The sequence below is a fragment of the Chrysemys picta genome, chromosome 2 (genome assembly GCF_011386835.1).
Source record: "Chrysemys picta bellii isolate R12L10 chromosome 2, ASM1138683v2, whole genome shotgun sequence".
In the NCBI taxonomy this organism is placed as follows: domain Eukaryota; kingdom Metazoa; phylum Chordata; order Testudines; family Emydidae; genus Chrysemys; species Chrysemys picta.
The window spans coordinates 253,061,936-253,085,446 of NC_088792.1; the positions used below are offsets into that span (position 1 = coordinate 253,061,936).

General features: G+C 41.5%; 1 protein-coding gene across 6 annotated transcripts in view; it reads right to left on the minus strand.

The window, feature by feature from the left end:
* Window positions 1–2,828: 2,828 nt before the first annotated feature.
* Window positions 2,829–23,511, minus strand: part of SNX31 (sorting nexin 31) — a 68,438-nt gene continuing 47,755 nt past the window's right edge. For 3 of the 6 annotated variants that reach the window (XM_065582197.1, XM_065582199.1, XM_065582200.1), the window contains 10 exons: window positions 22,718–22,828; window positions 18,319–18,409; window positions 14,528–14,615; window positions 13,017–13,086; window positions 11,781–11,873; window positions 10,816–11,019; window positions 10,283–10,390; window positions 8,372–8,449; window positions 6,416–6,472; window positions 2,829–3,259 (listed from right to left, as the gene is read on the minus strand). In XM_065582197.1, the coding sequence (XP_065438269.1) occupies window positions 3,164–3,259; window positions 6,416–6,472; window positions 8,372–8,449; window positions 10,283–10,390; window positions 10,816–11,019; window positions 11,781–11,873; window positions 13,017–13,086; window positions 14,528–14,615; window positions 18,319–18,409; window positions 22,718–22,828 (996 nt within the window). In that variant the 3' untranslated portion in view covers window positions 2,829–3,163. The remainder of the gene's footprint in view (window positions 3,260–6,415; window positions 6,473–8,371; window positions 8,450–10,282; window positions 10,391–10,815; window positions 11,020–11,780; window positions 11,874–13,016; window positions 13,087–14,527; window positions 14,616–18,318; window positions 18,410–22,717; window positions 22,829–23,511) is intronic. The other 3 variants (XM_065582198.1, XM_065582202.1, XM_065582201.1) reach the window with 3 other exon arrangements.

The window sequence follows — 23,511 nt, forward strand, 5'->3', positions numbered from 1 at the left end:
TTGGGCAGGGCTGTGTGGTTTTGAATGTGTGCTAATAAAATCATACAAGGGATTTCATAGCTTTACATATAATGTTGCTACATACATTTTACCATGATATTATTGACCAGTGAGTTATAAGTTTTCAAATGATACCTCACAAGGCATATTTTGTACAAAGATTATTACAATCGTGTGTAAGGTGTGAGTACAAGGGTGCTTAGGGTCACAGAAAGGCCCAGACAGAGGAAATGACTATTAGTGTAACAAGAAGACAACATACAAACTAAAGTTGAAAAAAATGGGAAATATTTTCCTTCTATTCTTTCACAGGTATAGTAATATTAATCACATGGTGCTGCTGTGTATGTGTGTGACATACTGCCCTTTATCTGCTTTATATCCATAGACCATGTTTGCGGATGGGATCCAAATTTTATATCTAGAGCCCTGCAAATCTGTGGATATCTGCTTTATATCCGTGGCCCATGTTTGTGGATCGCAGATGGATGTAAATACAAATTCTGTATCTGCGCAGGGCTCTTCTGTAAGGAGATCCCTGCAGGGAGCAGGGATAGAAGCCTTAGTGGGGAGAGGCTTTAGAAAAGGTCAGGCAGCAGTTTCTGGATTTCTGGAAGGAACTATGGAGCCTATTATAGATTTGTTTTGGGCTGACACTGAACTGTTTTGCTAAATAAAGAAAACCTTGAAGAAAGGGATTGAAATTCTGCTCAGACAGCAGCTTTATTTGATATACTGGCCCAGGCACTGGCCCATCAGCTTACGTTGTGACAGTGGGTAAAAACTCAGATGAAAGTGTGATTTAAGTTGAGAGACTCTTGAATTAGTCCCCACCATACCTCTGTGAGATAGATAAGTATTTGCTTAAGTTTCTCCATCAGTAAAGTGGGGTAATTGGTTACGTGACTTGGCCAAGGCCACAGATACAACAGAGATCAGAATTTAGACATTCTTGGGTCCCAGCTCCTTTCTCAGATCACTCACAGATATGCCTGTCTTTTAAAGAGAGAAGGAGGTAGGTCAAATGATGGATCAACCACTTTCAGCGTGTCTCTCTAAACCTTCTGCTATTCAGCTGAATACATAGTTCACATGAAAAACTCATTTACATATAGAGTAATTCAAGATACAGCCAGCCAGCAGGTCACATAGCCACTAAAAAGTTTTAAGAGACATCTTGTCTTACTAACCTTGTCTCTAGCACCCCCCCCTTTTGTAAATTCATTCAGTCCAGACACCTTCCTCCTATGATTGCTAGCTTCTGCCCAATGTGACATAAATGAAACATGCTTTCTGCTAGTCTGTCACACAAACCAAGGCTAGAGCGTGCAGGCTGCCTGTAGGGGAGAAGCAATTTGCATTTTTTTTTAAACGGCAGCTTTCTGTGTATAAAAGTATAACAAGACATTTAAAAACAATTGGATTTTCCTTACTGCATTAAGAAGATTGTATGCCAGTCTATGCTGAGTAAGTTTAAGTTACTAACATCCTGAAATGCCTCTTCTGCTATTTGGAGCCAATCCTGTATGCCCTACCACTGAAATTGCAGGAGAGCCTGTGCAGGAGAGGGCCTTTTCTGTGGCATTCAGCATCTTCCAGAAAGGTATTCTTTAAATTTTGCAGATCACCTTTAAACTGCAGTGTGCTGTATTTTTGTCTATCATAAGGCATCTGCACATCATACTACAAAGCACGCATAAACACAACACATGATCAGAAGAATCATCCAGCCCAACTTCACATTCAGTCAGAACCCTGCAAGTTGGCACAGAAGGATTCCTGACAGTCCTCATAGTATCCACCCCACCAGCTTGTGCAAAATATGGGGATCAAAAACTGGTCAAGGATTGGCCAGGTGAAATTTGCAGGGTTTGCAGAGCGCCCTAGAGGCTGCCAAGGAACCTCCCTCTCAGTAGTTCTTACAACCCAGGGTGCCTCGACTGAGAAAGTTCTCCCTGTAGCTTGGTCCTGGCTGAAATTAGGGACCAAGAACAGCCTCAGCATAACCGCTGGGCATGGACTCATCATTTTAGAGATTACACTTTGAAGAACTTTATATATGAACACTTAAAGGCTTGTCTACACAGGGAAAGAGACCCGGAATAGCTAGTGAAAAATAGCTATTGTGCTTTAAATGCACACCCTAGCTATTTTGCACTAACTTCCCCATGAATTCCCTGTGCAGACAAGTCCTAAGACCTTTAAATATGTTCTTAGACGTATCAGCAGCCAATGTAGATTCCACTGTGTGGGTTAATAGGTATAACTGATTCCCTTCCTCTTATGCCAGGAAGTACATTAACAGCTGCATTCAGCAACTGTTGCAGTCTCCAGATCAGCATTAAGTGAAGCTCAGTTAGGCCTAGTCTTCACTTACCGGCTGGTCCGGCGGCACGCCATCGATGTTCTGTGATCGATTTATCGCGTCTGGTTAAGACGCGATAAATCGATCCCGGATCGATCCCGGAAGTGCTCACAGTCGGCGCCGGTACTCCAGCTCGCCGAGAGGAGTACGCGGCGTCGACGGGGGGAGACTTCCTGCCGCGTCTGGACCGCGGTAAATCCAGACTAAGGTACTTCGAATTCAGCTACGTTATTTACGTAGCTGAATTTGCGTACCTTAGTCCGAAGTCCGGACTAAGTGGGGACCAGGCCTTAGAAGCATGGGGGCATTGTAGTAGGCTCACTGCCCTTGATAAGGAAGAGCATAAATGATCATGGCAAGGTATGTGTCCAAGGGAAATGGGTGGACCTCCCAAATAATCCAGAGATGGCGACACTGAGCTGCACTCAACCACTGTCACAATATTTAAACCAACACTCAACTAATTAAAACTTTATATTTTAATGCAAAATAAAATTCTCAAGCTCTAACATTTCAGTAGACTGTTTTCTATTTCAAATTTTTTTAATTTCAGTTATAAAAATACACATATATAAGAAATGTAAGATGTTTTTATGTTGCCCTGTCTTCACTTTTTCTTCAAATTTGTAGCAAGTTCTAACTCCAGGGAGTGTTAACTGGATCTTTAAAACTACAAGATCAAGAATGTTATAATTGTCAAAGAATCAGAAAAATTTATAAGGTATTGTTAAATTGAAGACTATTTTAATATAATTGATACTTTGCAACATATTTTTATAGGCAGTTCTAAATAATCTATCACAGATCTTCCTCTCTTATCTTCTCAAAAACACCATCCTCTTTATTTGGTCTAACCAAAATCCTTTTTCTTGGTATAAAACCAGAGTGAGCTATCTGCAGAGAAACAAATACACAGTTAAATACAGTAAGAGCACACAAATCACAGTAACCAAAAAAACCAATAGACATTCAGCGATAAGTATGAACATTAATGCAACTAAAAAAAAGTTTATCAGACATTATCCTACTTTATTGATGCAATGGATGGCACTTCTAGCTCAGCATTTAGGAGACAGATAATTGCTTATTGGAGCAGGAAACTGTAATGTTTACAGTAATGTTTATTTCAATGCTCTAATGATGGGACAAATTGGGACATTTGGGGCTGCTTTTTATTGGTGTTATGCCTGAATCATAATGTCCCAATCCAGCAAATACTTACAAGCATGTGCTTAACTTTGTATGTGAGCAATTTTATTGAAGTCAGTGGGAATACTCACATGCTTTAAGTTAGACATGTGAGGGTGACACTCTGTACCCCAAAGCAACACCCTGAAACCCCCATATTTACCATGGTGATATAATTATGATGTGTTTTGTAAAAGTATGCTTTGTGAGGTATCTTTTAAAAGTCTTAATCTGTTGAACATTAATATCCTGTTAAATTGTATGTGCTATCATTGTAAGTGGAGTTATGAAGTTTTGCTATATATAGTTTTGCTTCATATATATTTCAGTATATATGTTACTGAAATATGTTGTGAAGTTGGACACACCCACAACCAGTCTTTCGGGTACAACAATGGTGCAGCCAGAAACTGATGGCGGCCCATTAAGAGGAATATACACAATCACAAGGATTACCCAGGAACTGTATAAAATGGAAACCTCTCGGAGATAGCACGTACACAATGGGAGGTTGCTTGACTCACATCATAGCAAAGGATCTTTCCAGCAAGCTAGAAGAAGCTGTAAAAGGGGGAAGTGACATCATCATTTGGCCTCACTCCTCCACAACTCAACACCTGGACGTATGTCCAGAGAACAAAGACTGAACTGGGAAGGTGGTCCCAGGTTGAAGGGAGTTTCCAGTCTATGTATGGAAGATCTGTGACCAGCTTGTATTGTCTATCAGGGTGAGACCCTGCTTGATTCAAATCCTGTTTAGTTTACAGAACTCAGATTGTGGTTTTGCTTTTTATTTCTTACATAACCAACTTTGATCTGAATGCTTACAATTTATAATCACTTAAAATCTCTCTTTCTGTAGTTAATAAATCTGTTTTATATATTTTACCTAAAACAGTGTGTTACTTGAAAACTGAAGGGAAAACTGCTCAGGAACAAGGGCTTATGCCAGTCCTCTCCATAATGAGGGAGGAATGGACTGGGGAATAAACTTACACTGGTCAGGCTTCTGACCAAGGCAAAACGGTACAGCGCTAGGTCCCTAGGCTGGGGAGCTGGGGGGAGTTAGCTAGAGCCTCTCTATTGTTAGTTCATGAGTGGCAGGGAGAAGCATTTGTGTAACTCAGCTGGATATGTCGCTGCCTGTGGATGGCTGCGTGAGTGCAGGACCTGGAGGGACTTGCAGCTTGTCACAGCATCACAGTGTGACAGGGAGCTCAGATTGGTAAGACAGACAGCTCAGCAGTACTCCAGTTCCAAGTTGCACTCTGGGGAATCCATCATAGTGGGCAAATGTTTGCAGGACTGGGGCCTACATAAGGTAATTATTTATATCCAACCTTTGTGAATGGATGCATTGCATTCTGCTCTTCTTCTGTCCTCAAAGAGCCATCATTGTTCTAAGCTTTTAGTTGGGAGAACAGATCTCTTCCAATAGGTGGTAGATACTACTTCAAACTCTCCCACTACAATGTCACCCAATTCCTCTAGTGTCTAAGTTTGCATTTAACATGGGCCTGCCTCTACACTAATGTGACATGTATTTGTAGATTACTTTATCTGGAGAATTTAGAGCATAGTTTTTCTTTTATGTGTCTTGCAAACAGCTGAAATCTTGAGTTACACATTAAATACATTGTTTAAAGCAATGTATAAAAATGTATGTTATATAAATTGTGGCAACATTAGTTTTCTCTATCATCTGTACAAAATTCTGTTTATAACTTCACCTAGCAGTAACACAATAGTTATCTCAGTTCCCTTGTTCAGAGATTCCTCAAAGACTCAGGGCTAGTGTACACTACAGAGTTAGGTCAACATTAAGGCAGCTTATGTCGACCTAATTATGTCAGTGCTCCCAGCTGTAAACAGTTCTCAAAGTGGGGGACAGGACTATAAAAAGAAAGGGCAAACACCCCTTCTCTCTCTCCCCTTGTGTGTCTCTAGTTGCACGTAAGATGACAAAGGAAAACAGCCATTGCACTTGGGTGGGAAGGGAGGGTCCTGACCTGAGAGTTTGGCCAGTAATCTGCTGCAGCATATGGTGACAAACTTTGCTTGAATCTAATATCATTTGTTAAATTAGGCACCAGTAAGCAGTTTCTCATTTTTCTTATAACCATTTCTGACTTTTATACCTTATTACTTATACTCACTTAAAATCTCTTTGTAGTTAATAAGCTTGTTTTATTTGATCTAATACAGTGTGTTTAAATTGAAGTGTTTGGGTAACTATTTTAAATGATAAACTGGCATATTATTTCCTTAAATGAATAAGAGACTTAATATATTTGTGCTATCCAGGAGAGGGCTGGGCAGTACAAGACATACATTTCGGAGGGAAGATCTTGGACTGGGGATATGTTCAGGTCACCCTGCAGCGTAACTATAGCTATAAAGAGCCAAGGTGTGGCTGGCTGGCGGCAGAACACACAGCCAGAGCTGGGAGTGACTTACATGCTGGAGGCTGTTTGTGAGCAGTCCAGGTTGGAGGCTACAGCAGCAAGGCACTATAATGGGCACGCCTAGGCAGGGATGACAACTACTCCGGGCTTGTCTTCACATACAGCACTGCAGCTGTGCCGCTGTAGCACTTTAGTGAAGATGCTCCTACGCCCACGCGAGAGCGTCTCCTGTTGGCGTAGTTAATCCACCTCTCCGAGAGGTGGGAGCTATGTTGATGGGAGAAGCTCTCCTGTCGCCATAGCAGTCTACACAGGCGGTTAGGTCGGTATAACTATGTCACTCAAGGCTGTGGATTTTTCACACCGCTGAGCAACATAGTTATACCGATACAAGTCTGTAGCGTAGACCTGGCCTCAGTGTGGATTGTACCTCGGTATGTCACACTCACTCACTGACCTGACTTTGTTGGACGCTGGATTTTTTACTCTTCAGGGATTCAGGCATCTCAATCTGCTACACAGAGTAATGAAATTTAAAACACAGTAAAAACGCAAAGAAAACAAGTATGCAGACAAACCATATTGGGCCTGGCCCAGTTTCCATTGAATCCAATGGGAGCAGGAGTAGGGCATTAGTTCATTTATTTACACTTCCTTAATTCGGTTCAAAATCACTATAGCTACTAAATAGTAGTAGCAGCAGCATCTGAAAATTAGCCATCACTGCCACATTTAAAATGTTAGCATATCTCTACTACAAATAACTTGGGGTTTAAAGATTAAGTCAGTTTCAAATTGGTCTCCATCTCCATTTACCCAATGTTTGTTTATTAATTGCTTAAAACGGAACATAGAAGTCATTTGTTGCCTTCCTGTTCACTTTAATGAGCATGGCGATATCATAATCCAAGTACTAATCCGGCAGCCCACATGCATTCTCTTCCTTTCACTTCTTAAAGAAAAAGAATTGAACATAACAGCTGTCCTACAATACCGTCAAATTTCAGGATGTCAGCAAAGGTATTGACATTTAGCACTCAGTCACTATAGCTAAGACCATGATAGAAACACCTATTGTGGGATAAGTATAAAAGTAAAGATTAATTTGGTCAAGGAGATATATATATATTATATATATATATATATATATATATATAAAAAAAAGTGTGTGTGTGTGTGTGTGCGTGCGCGCGTAAGTAAAGAAGGCCAGAATCAGCAAGTAAAAAAAGTCCATGAGAATAAGTAGTAGTAGTTGTAGTGTGGGAAGGATGTATGGTTCCAAAAGTAACTAATAAAATAAAGAGCTCTAATAACAAGACAAACTGTCTTAAAAGAAACAAGCCTATACCTTCCCATTTTTCTGCTGGTAAGCAAGGAATGGCGGGACAAGATAAGAAAGGAAAGGCCTTGGGAAGAAAGAAGGCTGTAAATCTTATCTGGATTAAGACTGGAAATAAGGGTGAACTGTCTCAAATTTGTTTTGAGCAGAAGTCAGTAATTGGCAATGACATCACTTGTTTGTTAAAGGGTATAAAAAGTAAACTCTTAAAAGGGTTCATTGCTAATACAGTACCTGCCTGACCACATTGAGCAAACCAATATGGGTCTAATCACTCCTGGGTTTAGCCCATTTGAAAGTATCTTAATCATATGCTTATAAATGTTTTGTTACTGTTTGGATGTAGTAAATTGCTTATTAGTTAGGCTTTTAGGCATCTCTATAGCAACTGCATAAACTACCATTTGGCCTTTAGATTTCATAAAAAGAATTTATGGTTACATTGGTGTTTGGTGCTTTCCCATATTAATAATTTCAAATATTATGAATAAATCTAACACCTATAAAAGATGTTCCTGTTTAAATTTAAAAAAAACATTTGAGGGCAACAGGGAACTTTCTGACTATTAGCCTTTTTACTTTTTAAGTTTACTAAACTTCTCTCTTTTTAAAAAAAGGCCCTTTCTGTCTCTGTGACTTTTTCCAAATTTCAGACTGATGACTGCAAACATGGTGAACAAAATATCTTAGCAGAAAACAAAAATTCAGACAGGACCTGAATACAGCAAGTGAGGGAAGACACATAAGTGTGGTTTGTCATGTGTGATAAAAGCTAGAGGGGGATAGAGAAAAACTAACATTAAACACCATTACGACAAAAGGTCATCTTTGAAATCCAGATCACAATATTTTTTGCGACATTTCCACCACCTTGGCAATTCAATCTACAGTAAAAATACTGGAAGCTGCGAGAGCCTTTTCTACACTGCAGATGCCACTGATGCAGCTGAACTGATGGTAGCAGCAATGGAAATTTCATTCCCATAAAAATTCCCTAGCATAGACAAGTGAGAGTTGCTGGCCACCTGCCATATACTTGAGCACCAAGAGATGCGGATAGCTTGCTTTGCTCACCATTTCTTTGTCTCCTTTGGTTGTCTTCATCAGCTGTTCTGATATTATCTTTTTTAAGCAGCTACTCAGTAGAAATGCCTAAGTAGATAAACAGAATATATTCTAGTTTCTTTTGTTAAAGATTTACTCAACCCTATTTCCCCTCCCACTTTTCCTGGTAAATATTGAACTATTACTTGCCTAATCTGGTTAATTTTACCATGTGTTTAAAATATTTGTGCTCACCAAATTAGTTGCAATCCAATCTCACTGTGACTAAACCCTGACACCACCACTTAGAAAATTTAGGGTAGGTGTCTTTATTGTGGGTTCTGTACCACAAGTTATTCTCTTATCATTACCACTATTTTGTGCCTCTAGAGCAGCTGAACTACATTCAAGGCTGGCTTAGGCAAATTGCATTGGTATTGACAATACCAAATTAAGTATAGTACCTACCATACTTCTAACACACCTTAGACTCAAATTTCTGAAGTGCTGAGAACCCAAAACTTCAACGGAAGTAAACGGGAGCAGCAAGTGCTCAGCACCTCTTAAATTCAGATCCCCTTGTGTCCACATGCAAAAGTTGTTGCAACAATGCAAATAGTATATATTTGACAGTATATTGCAATTGCTTGGAGCCAATCTCACTGCCATGGTTACAGTGGTAGTGTGAACTGAAAGCAGTGGGCATGGCAGCACCACCAGTTCTATTGGGGCCGGATGCAAAGCCCATCAAAGTCTATAGGAGTCTTTCCATTGACTTCAGTGGGCTTTAGATCAAGCCCTGGGGTCCTCCCAGCACCTTTTCAGGCTATGTTTTTTCTCTCTCACTTTTGAAGAAAGGGTCGCAGTTTTCCTACTTCCTGGAGCCTAGGGACAGCTCTAGTTAACAGATTCAGCAGGAAAATTAACAATGAGGGAATTTCAATTTGGCTGCTCTCTTCCCATAACAGTGACCAAAGTGGAAAGCCTCTTGGCTTATGAATATGGGGGTGATTCATGTTCTTGTATAACTCTGAGTAGCAGCAAAATAATGAGCTACTACATAAGTGGGTGGACAATACAGAGTCATACTGGAATGCAGAAATAATGCATGAAAAATTAAGCATTCTGATTTCACTTGTAAAGTCTTATCTGCTATTAATTTTGGCAGGTTTGGGGTGGGGGGAAGGAAAGGGAGGAGAGAGGAGGGGAAAGAAGAGAAACAGCTTATTTGAAGAACACACCATATTCCCTTGTTTGCTTTAATTTTTTATTTAATAAAAGCAAAGTACTAGGGATGGGCCTGTACCAAGACCCCCAGATTCCACACACACCCCTCAAAAAACCCTGGGTTTTTTCATATCCAGCTCTGAGTTTTGCAGCTCTGGTGCATAACTGTATATTGGCTACTTCTCTTTTTGAGCACCTTTTTCTTTGAACAGCAGCCAGAGACCTGATGAGTGAGGTGGGACAGTACTGAAGGAGGAAAAAGGGATTTTAAAAAATTATTATTATTTACAATATGCTGGTATAGATTTATATCTATCATGTACCTGTTTTTTATTTAACATGTACTTGAGTGTAATATTCATGTGCATCATCTACCATGTGGAAGATAGTGTCTAGTCGTTAAGCATTTCCACCACATTAAAATTTGTGACTATCCACTGGGCTAGTAAATAAAAAAAGAAAACTAACACCTCTGCATACCATTCCAGGCTTGCAGCCCAGTGCAGGGCAATTTCTCTTGCCAATCTCAACCCTCTCTCTGGGGAGAAGCATTTGAGCTCCCATGTAAGTCTGTCCTTAGACTGAACTGGCACAGACACAGCAGTTGTCTAGTTATAGGAGACACACACAAGCACTGAAGAGTAAATTCCAGCTCCAGTGGCTAGCAGCTTACTTTTCATCAAAGGCCTTTTTCTTTACTGCCCTGAAGCTAACCTGTTTTGTGTAAAAGACGATCCATCTCCATGAGTCCGAATCATTGTACTCGAACCTGAGCTCTAGGGTCTGCTCGTGTCCTTGGTCTTTTGGCTGTGTAATAGCGCCCTGAAGAGAAAGAGAAGAAACTGCCACAAAGAGGTATTAACTCAGAATCGGGGCTGGACTCTCCAGTCAGCCAGGTTCAGTTTGTGTGGCTTACAGGGCAAAAGTGAATTTGAAGCGGATTGAGATCTGTACTGGAAGAGTCCCTCTGCGAAGGGTGAAATCTCCACTAACGTAAAGTTGACTAAGGTGGCTCTGCTACCTCATGTGCCAGTTCCGCTGTCCCACTCCACCTTCTAGCTTAGGGGAAGGCAGCTGAAGGTATGTATGATGGGGGGAAGGTATCTGAGAACTAGAGAGCTCTGACCGGCTCCCTGACAGCCTTGATCTCATACAGCCTTGATCCCTGACAGCCTTGATCTCAAAAGTCATTTTGAATTAAATGTGTTGAAATATTTGGGGAGCTGCAATGTCAACAAGGTACTTACTAGAAAAGTGACCTGCCAGCACCTCACCCTGTTGATCTTGAAGCTGACCTCTTTGGTCTGGTTACTAGGTAACTTTATGCAGCAGCTAATCTCATTATTTCCTACATGAACAGCAGCAGAACAGCCTACTTCTGGATAGTCACAGGTGCAGGGATCAAGCTGTATATATCCATAGTGCTGCACTTCCTGAACCAGCTCTAGAACCTGCATCAGAAACACAGAATCGGAAAGTGATGAAATATAGTGTCCTACATGATCTTCTGTACAGAGGCAGTTGTGATCTAGTAACTGAGCAAGGCACAAGGAACCAAGACCTGATTTCTGATCCCAGCTCTACCAATTCACTGTGGCCTTGAAGTCACCTCTAGACCTGGAAAAGTTTTTCCATCTGAATTTTTTTTTTGGCTAAAAATGCAGATTCAGTAACACCAAGCCATCTTGCGAATTGGTTTAAAATTCACCAGTTGTTTCAGTCAAACCCCTCTCTCCCCCTCCTCCTCGCCATCTGAAACAATGGAAATGTTTTATTCTGACATTTTTAAAATTAAACTCATTTTTTTTTGCTTCAGAAAAACGTTGTTTAGAAATTTCCTTCACTTTTATTAAATATTAGCAGTGTTTAATAAATGCTCATAATTGAAACATTTTGTTTTGGAGTGAATTAAATGTTTAACCCAAAAAATTGTCTTCAATTTTTTGGAAATGCAGTGAACCAAAAAAATCCATTATTCACCCAGCTCTAGTCATCTGGTGTCTCTATCTCAATTTACCTGTAAAATGGGTCTGAAAGGCACGGGGGGGGGGGGGGGGAGGAGAGGATAAATATGGAACTTTATGATGCCATTTTTACAGAGTCACTTTTCAGAGAAAAAACACATTAAATATATGTGGCTGCAGCCTCAAGGGTCTACATCCTGAAATATATTCTCTCAATAGGTTTATATCATTTTAAAAGAGCACTTTACCTTCATTTTGTTTGCCGCTTTTTGTAGCGATTCCAGTTTCTGCATCTGTCCATCTGTGGGTTTGACCCAATTCTTCTCAATTTCCTGCAGTGCCTTATTTAGAAGAGTTAGTAAATTTTAACTTAAAAATAGGGGGGGGGGCAGGGGTATTTCCATCTGCCCTTTACTGTGGGAGTGGGGAAGATATCCCAACATCTTTTAAAACACGTGCTCAGATTTTTGGACAGCTGCACACAACTTTTAGTCTACTCAACTCTTAGTCCCTGCACCAAAATGGTTTCTAATTCAGCGTTACCCAACATACCTGCAAGCCCAGACCTCTGGTTATGAAAAGCGGTAACTATCATTACTCTGACAACCTGCTCGTTTGCTTGTGCAGAACATGACTCCAGTACACAGAGAAAATGTAACAACACATGGAATGATGGGGCACAACTACCAATTTTAAAAATAAAATGAGCAAGCAAAAACTGTAATTAATCATTACACTGAAGGACCTCCCAGCACAATATAGTGGTAAGGACATTGGAGCCCTGTCTACACTACAGCTTCCACCAATACGATCACGGGTGGAGCTGCACGAGGGTGAATTACAACCGTGAAATTTGTTAACAGAGATTGCTTAAGACAATGCACGTGCCAGGTTTGAAGCCTTTTGCGTTGAGTTCTCAATAGAAAAGGAGGAGAGTAAAAGTTATTACAGATATTTATTTTTTTCTACCTTCAGATAAAACAAAAGAAGCCTAGTGGAGTTTTATGAAATCTTCCAAAAAAAAATTAACCTCTGGGCAGACTACCAGGAGACATTTTAATCCTCAAACGATTTTTTTTTGAGAAAATGGTAAGTAGTGGAAGTGTTCAGAATGCTAGTGTGATCTCAGCCTTAACACCACTAGCACATAATAGGACTTACATATATTGTCATGAGAAGCAAACGGACCAATGTCTAAATAAATCCCCTGTGTGCATGGAATAAATTACTTACACTAAACAGAATTTGCAAACTAGACAGTGTTATTTGTACATGAAAAAGTCTCATAGAACAAGCTCATCCATAGTTATTTCTTTTGTTTTTAAATAAGAAAAAAAGAAAAAAACAATAAGATAGAAGTACTTGGCCATACTTAATATTCAGATAACTTGCACCATTTAAAACATAGCTTTTACATTATGAAAATGGAGACGCATTTTGGGAATTAGCTTTCAGAAGTATCAGGAGTTTTCTTCTTTTGTTACCTGCATATAGAGTAAATTCACTGAAGCTCTACAGTCCATTAACATTTTATCAAGAGAGGGATCCATATACCTGACAAATGCAAAAATATTAAACATTACATTTCTAAGCACAACAATTAGCATTTCCATTCAGCAATAAATATGCACTTGGGAGTATAACCAAACAGTAATAGATACAGAAAGATCCCACTATTCAAAAGTAATAAAAGACAGCAATATGTCACATCTTTGAAATTACACATCTGTGAAGTATGTAAAAAAAAATTACTCTTTACAGCATTGTAGCAAATGGGGGGAAGGATAGCTCAGTGGTTCGAGCATTGGTCTGTTAAACCGAGGGTTGTGAGTTCAATCCTTGAGGGGGCCATTTGGGGATTGGTCCTGCTCTGAGCAGGGGGTTGGACTAGATAACCTCCTGAGGTCCCTTCCAACCCAAATAATCTATGATTCTATGAAATAGACTGCAGTATGAAATAAATTAAATTGCTCATCTGCTTTTATCACAATAATATGGAAAACAATGATTTAGAATCCAAGTATTAAAAACTCCATTTAATATTTCTCTTGCATGTGTCTAAAACTTAGGGCTTACCTACATGGGGAAGTTTAGTGGCAGAACTATAGCAGTACAGTTATACTGTTCAATACGAGTGCCTTTTTGTGGTTTAGCTTACACTATTTCCAATACACACAAGCTAAACCACAAAAAAGCACTCAGACTGGAATAAGAGTGTCCACACAGGAAGTTATAGCAGTATAACTGTACTGCTATAGTTCTGCCACTAAATTTCCCTATGTAGGTAACCCCTTATAAACTGGAGAATTTAACAGAAGGGCTTATGTATGCCAAGCTTCAGTCCAGTTAAATTTAAAATTGACAAGTTACAAGTGTCTGAAAATATTTTTATATAGCTCAGTGACAGACACATAAGCATAGTGGCACTGCTATAATTCAGGTCTTTTGTGATCTAATATTTAGCAATGAGATCTTTAAAGACAATTCCCAAAAAACAACCTCCCCCATACACACTGTAATTTGCAGCTCAGAACCCCCAGTCCTCCCATTTTTCTTGTAGGAGATACAATGCTGAATATAAAAAATAAACAAACAAACACCATTAACTAAAGAAAAGAAAATAAGTATAAAAGGTTTCCTTTATTGGTGGCTTTGGCAAAAAAACAAAAACAAACACAAAAACCAACAACAACAAACCATCTGTATCTATAGATTTTGAAAGTGTTCAAGAGTAACTGGCTGATTGCAATAGTGGAAATTCCATCAACAACTGTTACAGGATCATATAAACTGGTCAGTTCCAACATTACACTGAGACGTCCAAAGACCAGCAGTTAGGAAACATTATATTCCTTACCAAAAAAAAAAAAAAAATCAGCTTTGTGTGTTATGCTCTCAGGCCAAATACACAGAATTTAAGTAGTGAGGATTCTCTTTTCTAGTACATTTATAATTTTAATGCATCTTCCAAATTTCTCTTCAGCTTCCAGCTCACCATTTTCTGATCCCAATTTTACACTCTGACTCTTTCATACTCTGAAGACTCACGTAGGGAAGTTCAAATTCTGCCACTTTTTTCACCACTGGGGACAGGGCAGGTAGGAAAAAAAAAAGGAGAGACAATAAGCCTGATTGGTTGAAACCCCACTGAAGCAGAACGGCTATTTTAGTATATTTCAGTAAGTGCTCCATGACAACATATGTTATGTAAAAGAAAGAGGACATCACAAAAACAAATGATAAAAAATGGTAGGTGACAATCATGTTGTTTAGACACTCCCCACCCCCACCTCTTTACCTAACCTTTAAGGAGCAGTATACCAGTATCTTCTTATTCTGCGTTATACTAATGCAAGGAGTGCAAGTAAGGAGGCCTAACTGAGAAATCCAGGAAAGGAGATTTAAGTTAGTATAGATCTCAAATAATGCTGAGCAGTTAGGGGCAGCTGCAATTATGGGAGGCAAAATAAATGTTTTGTGATTCGGATGTACACTAATAGGGTTGTGGCACTTTAGGTTATTCATTGCTTGAATGAAACAGAAGACAAACCACTATCACTAAAGTGCAGTAAGGAATACAAGTCACACAAGAGGTGACTGCTTTCAAAAAGAAGTTTTCCAAACATAAAATTAAGGGCCTGATCCTGCCAGTGCTTACTCCTGTGCTTAGTCCCTAATTCAGCAACATACTTAAACGTGTGTGTAACTTTAAGCATGTGAGTATTTAGGTGTTTCCTTAAGGTGGTTTGACTCTGGGGGTTATGCTGCAGCTTGGCAGGTTTTATCATCCATCACTGATTGACGTGTGTGTGCGTGTGTATATATATTTGAAAGCAGTTTGTACACGTACCTGGAGAATTCAATATGTCCATTTTTATAAAGTTCTAAAGTAAATAAAAGTGCAATATGTGGAAAATTTATTTCAATATGCTATGTATTTTTATACAACACAATTCAGAGATAAGTTAATTTGTGAATATGTCAAATAGTATATAAACAAATACACTTAACTATAAAACATATCTTACCTAGATGTAAGATTCCAGGATTGCCCCTGGCTGTGTCTCACACTGAAGCCTAGAACTTCTGCTGAGTCAGTGTGAAGCAATGGAAACAGCTACAATCATGGTTGAGAGCAATTTTTGTTCAGAATGTCAACAGGTTGATAAGTGTAGTCTGTTACTGTCCAATTTTTAAGTTCTCAGCCACTTGGACTTTATGAATTACACTTGTGAAACAGTAAGGAGTGTGTCTATGCCATTGTTACACTCTTAATCACAAGACTCTGCTTTTCAGTGTAAACATTGTTTATTCTAGGAATACAAAACCTTTTGCTTTAGGAGTTTCTTGCAGACAGAGATCTCCTCAGAGCCCAGCTACAAACAGCCTTCTCTTGCATCAGCACATATTCTGAACACTCTAGGTCAGGGGTGGGCAAACTTTTTGGCCCAAGGGCCACATCTGGGTATGGAAATTTTATGGCAGGCCATGAATGCTCACGAAATTGGGGTTGGGGTGCAGGAGGGGGTGAGGGCTATGGCTGGGGGGGCGGGCTCCGGGGTGGGGCCAGAAATGAGGAGTTCAGGGAGTGGGAGGGAGCTCCAGGCTGGGGCAGGGAGGGTGAGGTGCGGGGGGGGAGCCCCTCTGGGCTGGGAATGAAGGGTTTGGGGTGCAGGAGGGTGCTCTGGGCTGGGACCAAGGGATTCAGAGGGTGGGAGGGGGATCAGAGCTGGGGCAGGAGGTTGGGCCATGGGGGGTAGTGCAGGCTCTGGGCTGGGGTGGGGATGAGGGGTTTGGGGTGTAGGAGGGTGCTCCAGACTGGGACCGACAGATTCAGAGGGCGGGAGGGGTATCAGGGGGTTTGGGTACAGGCTCCCGGCCGTACTTACCTTAAGTGGCTCCTGGAAGCAGTGATAGGTTCCCCCCTCCGGCTCCTACACGGAGGTGTGACCAGGCAGCTCTGCTGCGCACTGCCCCGTCTGCAGGCACCGCCTCCGCAGCTCCCATTGGCCAGGGTTCAGGGGCAGCACCTGCGGACGGGGCAGCGCGCAGCAGAGCTGAGTAGGAGCTGGAGCGGGGACGTGCTGCTGCTTCCGGGAGCTGTGTGGAGCAGCCCCTGACCCTGTTCCCCAGCTAGAGTGCCAGAGCGGGGTAAGCCCCAGACCTGCTCCCCAGCCAGAGCTTGAGGACTGGATTAAAATGTCTGCCAGGCCGGGTACGGCCTGCGAGCCATAGTTTGCCCATCCCTACTTTAGGCCCTGCAGTAGCTCACTCAGTGTGCTCCCACCCTATTCTTAAAGGGGCAGCTCCTATTTCTCTTATAGAATTTCTATCACCATTAACAAATATATACACAACAAATATTTTTATATTTAGTAATTTTGAATATGACTTTATAAAACATCATCTATTCCAGGGACCTCATATTGTGCCAAGAGTCCTAGACCATTGTAATATCAGACGTAATTAGACAAATCACCACCCTAACTCTACAGCTAAATTTGCATGCAACAATTTCATCGGTTGTATGAGGGAGAATGCACTGATTGGTTACTTGGCGCAACTGCCACACACGCAATAGCACAGACTTTCACCTACTACTCATGTAATAAAAGCTGGGGATTCCACACTCAGCATCACATTCATCCTTCCACATCCATAAAAGCAAGACATAGTCAAGACAGAGAAATGATAAATAAAATAACCATATGTAGTTAAGTTTAGCAGCAATAGTTGTATTACAAACCCATCAAGGGATTGAACACCTGTCATGATCCTAACACCAAGAAGTCTTTCAGCCTTAATCTTACATACATTTAAAAAAATCTAGATCACTGTAAAAGGTACTTCTACAGCACATTTTTTTGTCTATGGACCTGAAAATACTTCCAGGAGATTATCATCATCACCATTTTGCAGACTGGAAAACTGAGGCAGAGAGAGGTTAAGTGACTTGTCCAAGGCTACACAGAATCAGTAACAGAGTCAGGTAGCAAATTCAAGGGTGAAATCCTGACCTCACTGAAGTCAACAAGAGTTTCGCCATTTACTTCAATGGGGCCAAGATTTCAACCCAGATCTGAGTCCCAGTCCCGGGTTCAGTCCACTAGATTACAGCTGCCCAAATGGAGGGAGGGGCAGAGGGCATATGTGTATCACCAGCCCATATTGGACAAAAAACACACAGTACTCCAAGAGCCTTCTACATTTTGTGAGCACAGAGAATCACACCCTAGATTTAGGGCACATCCAGTTCCATCACTGTTATGACCTTTCTATGCTTATCAATTAAAAAGTGAAATAGTGGAATAAGAGGGCATAAATGAAAGCAAATTAAGGACTTCATTTTATAAGGGGCTAGAGGGGGAAATCTTCCAAGTGTTCAGATCTGAGTTTGAGATTACATAAACAGTTTTTACTTCAAAGTATAACCATTTGCAGAGAAGCCTGAAATAAAGCCAACCTAGCTCAATATTTACCAAAATAACCCACACAATAGTGACCAAATTACTATATGCCTTGTAAATTAAATGCAATGCAAACTGTGCTTATAGGCAAAGTCCACTATGCTATAGATAACCCCAACCCACCTGTGATCCTCTGTTCCTCCCTCGTGGTTGCTGGGCTACATATAGAGATTCAAAGGCTGGAAGTTCATCAGCTAACAGCGATGAGTCTTATAGCTCAAGCAGCATAGAGTAATGCTTTTAGATCCAGAGAGCCAATCCACACTGGCAACGGCCCACCCAGGGGTGCATTATGTGACACATACTGCACATGGCTTACCAGAGAGAACTCCATTGCTGTGATCTTGAATAAAAAATAAGCTAAAATATCCTATTAATTCTCTTGACAGCCCCATCTTGTATGAGACAACCTTAAAAACAAAAAATGAAAAAAGGAGGTCACCTATGCATCCAATCATGAATTTATACAAGGTCTGGTCTCCAGCCATTAATGCAGCTTCAAAAAAAAAATGTTTTTTTTTTAAACTGTTCCTTTATCCCGCTAGGCAGAAGCAGCCGTTAAGACTTAAACGTCAACCCTCCACATTCTTGCTACTGGCATCTCATGAGAAAGAAAGACCTACCCAGCTTGACTCTCAGAAGTAGATTCTGTTTTGCTATGGCCCCTTTATGCCACCCGAAAGATGTAAAGGAGGAATGGCCCCCAGCCCTGCTGGCAAAGAATGTAGGAACAGTCCTGTGCCAGTCCCGCCCCGCAACCTCAAGTGCGGGACGTGTGACAAGGAAGGGGTGGGGCAAGGAGAGGAATGGAAAGTGTAGGATGGAAGAGGAGCTGAAAACACTCCACTCTGCCTATTTTCTGCTTCAGGCATCAGAAACCAGAGCTTAATTTAAAGCAGCCAGAGCCTACCCCCACCATTCCCACACTCAATAGGTACCACAGAACCTCCTGGGCTCACAGGTAAAAGAGTAAAAAAGGTGCCTCTTTCAATTATGAGCAGCCCATTTGATCAGGAAGTCATTGAGATGCAACGGAGAGGCAAGGACATGAAAAAACTTTCACCAGGAAAATGATTTTTCCATAGTTTAGTTGCTGGGTGTTTGAGTTGGCATAAGAAGCAGTGGGAGAAGCAGGACTTGTTTGGTCTGAACACAAGGTGGAAGTACAAGTTTTCAGAGCGCCTTTAGAAGGTACCAATTCTACAAACCCATCCAGTTGAGAGAGCTGGAGCATAATATCACTTCCCCCCAACCCTCACTTAGAGCACTAGAATAAATGTTCAGAGGCCCAGGCAGAAAAGACCTTGACCAGGACTAACTTTCACCCTATATTTTCTTGACCCAAAGTCCCTATTAACTTGTTACCTGAAATTGCAAGGTGGCACTACAGAGTGTCAGAAACTCATCACTTAGTACAGCATCTCGCAGTGATCCAAATGAAGCACCTACTTCTATTCAACACACTTCATAGAGCTACCCAATGTGAAACATTCAGTCGGTATTGAGCTTAATTTTCTAATTCTTGGATCAAGGCATACCCCAGTGTATATTACTTCAAACCCCTGTAGACTCTACACTATTAATTGGGAAGCTACCAGGGGGAATGTGGTGAGAAATATATAATGAAGAAAGCTCACACATGCCCCTAAGCCTGTCCCATGCTAACGGGAATCAAAGAACAGGCAGCATTTACAGTGCCAATGAATTATCAGAATCATTGCTGTTTGCCTATAGTGCCATAAGTGTACATGGCACTTTATTGTGAAGTGTACCCAAAGTACTACTGCACAAAGAGTGCACCGGCTTGAAGAGGATCTGGCCCTTAAACAGGACAAACAAGGGTATCAGAACAATATGCACGAGTGCTTAGATAGCAAGATATTTTTATGGAGAGATGGGATTGAAGATGCGAGTGACGAAGAAGGAAGCTACCGTCATGCTGATATAAATCTGAAGGGTACAGTAACTCCTCACTTAAAGTCGCCCTGGTTAACGCTATTTCGCTGTTACTTCGCTGATCAATTAGGGAACATGCTTGTTTAAAGTTGTGCAATGCTCCCTTCTAACGTTGTTTGGCAGCCGCCTGCTTTGTCCACTGCTTGCAGGAAGAGCAGCCCGTTGCAACTAGCTGGTGGGGGCTCGTAACCAGGGTGGATCGGCAGCCCCCCCACAAGCTCCCCCTATCAGCTCCCCACTCCCCTAAGTTCCCTGTGCTGCAGCCACCCAGCAGGCTAACAATTGGTAGTTCAGCTGTCCCTCCCCCCCACTGCCAAGTGCTGCTCCTACCCTCTGCCTTGGAGCTGCTCCCAGAGACTCCTGCTTGCTGTGCAGGCGGGGAAGGGGGGGGTCTAATGTCAGGGTGCCCCTTCCCCCCACTCCTGCACCCCGCTTACCCCTTCTCCATATAGGGCAGGGAGGAGACACAGACGGAGAGAGACAGAGAGCCTGGGGCAGCAGCTGCTGTCTCAACTTCCTGATCCACTTAAAAAGACAATACACTTAAGAGTGGGTCAGCTTACTTAAAGGGGCAGTGTGCATCTCTCTCCCCCTCCCACACACAAGGTGTGTGTCTGTCTCGGTCTCCCCTCCCTCCTGTTTGTGCTGCCTTGATGAGAGGCTACATTAACAACAGGGAGTTAACCTTTGAGGGCTCAGCCGAGTGCTAGTTCATCATTTAGCAGCAAGGCATTCCCTGGGAAATATCCCTCCCTCTTCCACCCTCTAACTTCACCACCTCAACCAACCTTCACAATCATCATAGCTGTAAACAGTATTAAATTGTTTGTTTAAAACATATACTGTGTGTATATCTATATAATATGTAGTTTTTTGTCTGGTGAAAATTTTTTCCCTGGAACCTAACCCCCCTATTTACATTAATTCTTATGGGGAAATTGGATTTGCTTAACATCATTTCGCTTAAAGTCGCATTTTTCAGGAACGTAACTACAACGTTAAGTGAGGCGTTACTGTGCGTGCTTTTTAGATTAACTGATTTTCTTGTTTTGCAAGTCCTTTTTTTTTGGCAACTAAGCCGTGAAGAGCTCCAAAGGTAGAAAGAGGCTCAACAAACTTGAACATGATGCTTTTCAAAGGGGTGGGGGAAATCGCTGTAGGAAGGTGTGTGGAATTCATTTCACTTGCATGATGTAGAACTGCTAGAACAATGTTGTGTGGCCAGCCTGAACCATTGGGCCAAACTATCGGTTAATGAAAAGAAACCAAAGTGAGATAAATCTTTACACACAGCAAAGCAGCTGCTCAGCTGCAGTGCGCTTTACTTCAGAAACATGATCTGGCCGGTATTTGGGCAGTTCTCTCTCTGTGCTAGATCAGGGACTTTGCTTGGAGAAGAGATTTAGTGCTCTCAGTTCTTGGACCCATGATGAACAGGGATATTAGAGGCAATGATAATGTGTGTGGCAAAGAGGTGGAGAGACTTCATTAGCCAGAGTAACATCTGAGGGCCAGACTGCATGAATTCTTTACTTAGGATGGCGAGCAGTCACGTGCACAAATAATCCCACTGAGGTCAATGGGAGTACTGGTGTGTAATTGCCCACCAACCTCATGCAATCTGGCTCTCTGTGTCCCCTGCAGCAGCAACAGTGGCTACTGGGGAAGTAGCATCCATATTGTTACACACTCACCATCTCTGGCTAGAGGAATGTTGGGGGGATGAAGCTCAGAATGTGAAAGGGATGAGAAAATAGAAATCAGGCAGATGGCAATAGTTTGGCTTCTGTTACTAAGAAGAGAAAAAAAGATTACAGGCCAGCAACTCAAGCTCCCCTATCTATAACAGGCCTATTGTCATCTTTGAATTAAAAAAAAGATGTTACAACCCGGTTCAGACGCTCTGTGTTTAAACAAAGTTTGGCTGCTAGCGTGTCTAAGACAAAACTTGTAACTATTTATTATTGGTATTGTGGCAAAATCTAGACACCTCAGCCCCATTGTGCTAGGCACTGAACAAAGAGACACTCCTTACCCTAAAGGTTCTTCTTACTTACTATAGACAACAGGTAGATACAAGACAGATAGAAAGAGGGAGCACCAGGGAAAAAAAGATTGGGCATCGGTCAGCGAGATACATAGATTGTAGACTCCTTCTATTGTAGAGGCAGGAACCTCTGTTCCTTTTGTTCTGTGTCTGTACAGCACCAAGCACAAAGGAGTCCAGATCCATAACTAGAGCTCCTATGTGCTAGGATAGTAACAATAGGCATGTCAGCACACCAACAATAGGATAGTAACAATAGGCATGTCAGCACACCAACTGTCAAACTATATTTAAGACAAATGTAGAACACTGTCTCTGGCCACACTGGCTGGCAACACAACGTTTATACAGATTTGGCCTGAACTATATGAAAACAAGCTTTTTAAAAAACAAAAACACCAGTTCTCTAATCATCTTAGATGGCCTCCTGTACACAGGGCCAAAACAGCTACCTTTGGAGACAAAAAGAGCTGCAGGGATGTTGAGTGGGTGAGGTTAGGGGCGGAGGGAAAAAATGCTAATTAATATAAAAACTTTAAGAAACTTATCTACAGAATTAGTAAACAATGCCAAGTGTATGTTTTCTTCAGGTATTCCCTCAAATAAGCATTTTTGCCTATGTCCTGCTAAAATATGAGGGAAAGCATCTCAACTCTTCACACACTTTTCCTTAAATTTAGCAGTTTCAACAGTATCCCATTTAGAAACCCATTACCTCTAGTACTCTTTCAGCAGTGTCCGATGTCTGGATATCAAGCCTAACATTCCTTCCATCGGCCAGGTAAACATCCAGAGAGGCTCTCTGTGTCTGGATCTTAAATGTATCCTGTTAAAGTGAAATATGAATGTGTTTTATTGCTGCCCTTCTTATTAGAGCCCTGCTGAAAAAGTGCTGGTGCTCTGCTTCCCTGTTTACCTTAGAGAAATGAACTGGACTATGGGGAAGAGACCCTACAGCATGATGAAGGCCTCGTCTAGGCTTTACATTTAGCTTGACCCAGATACATCACTCAGGGGTGTGAAAAATTCACACTTTCAGCACCATAATTAAGCCAACCAAGCCCTAGCATAGCCGCAGTTAGGTGGACAGAAGAATTCTTCTATCAACCCAGCTACTGCTGCTAAGCAAGATGGATTTCTTACACAGAGACAGCAAAACTCCTTCAGTGTAGGAAACGTCTACACTGCAGTGCTACAGCGACATACATGCAGCTCTATAGTTGTCAACTCTATGGGGGCTATAATGGCACATGCCCTGAGGGTCTGTAGGAGGGAAGGGGAAAGTACTGTATTGACTAGATTGCCACCCTTGTACTATAAAGCCAAAACCCAAGACAGGCCATGTGTGTTTAGAAGAATTATCCTTTCCCTGGGAAATTCCCGGGATTTAGTGTTACAATTCATTTTCCTTCCGAGGTGACACAATTTCCAGTGTGGTGTTGCCAAGACGAGGAAGGCTCTTTTGTCTTCCTCCAAGGCTGCAGATCTCTCTGCAGTTTGGGGTCTTCA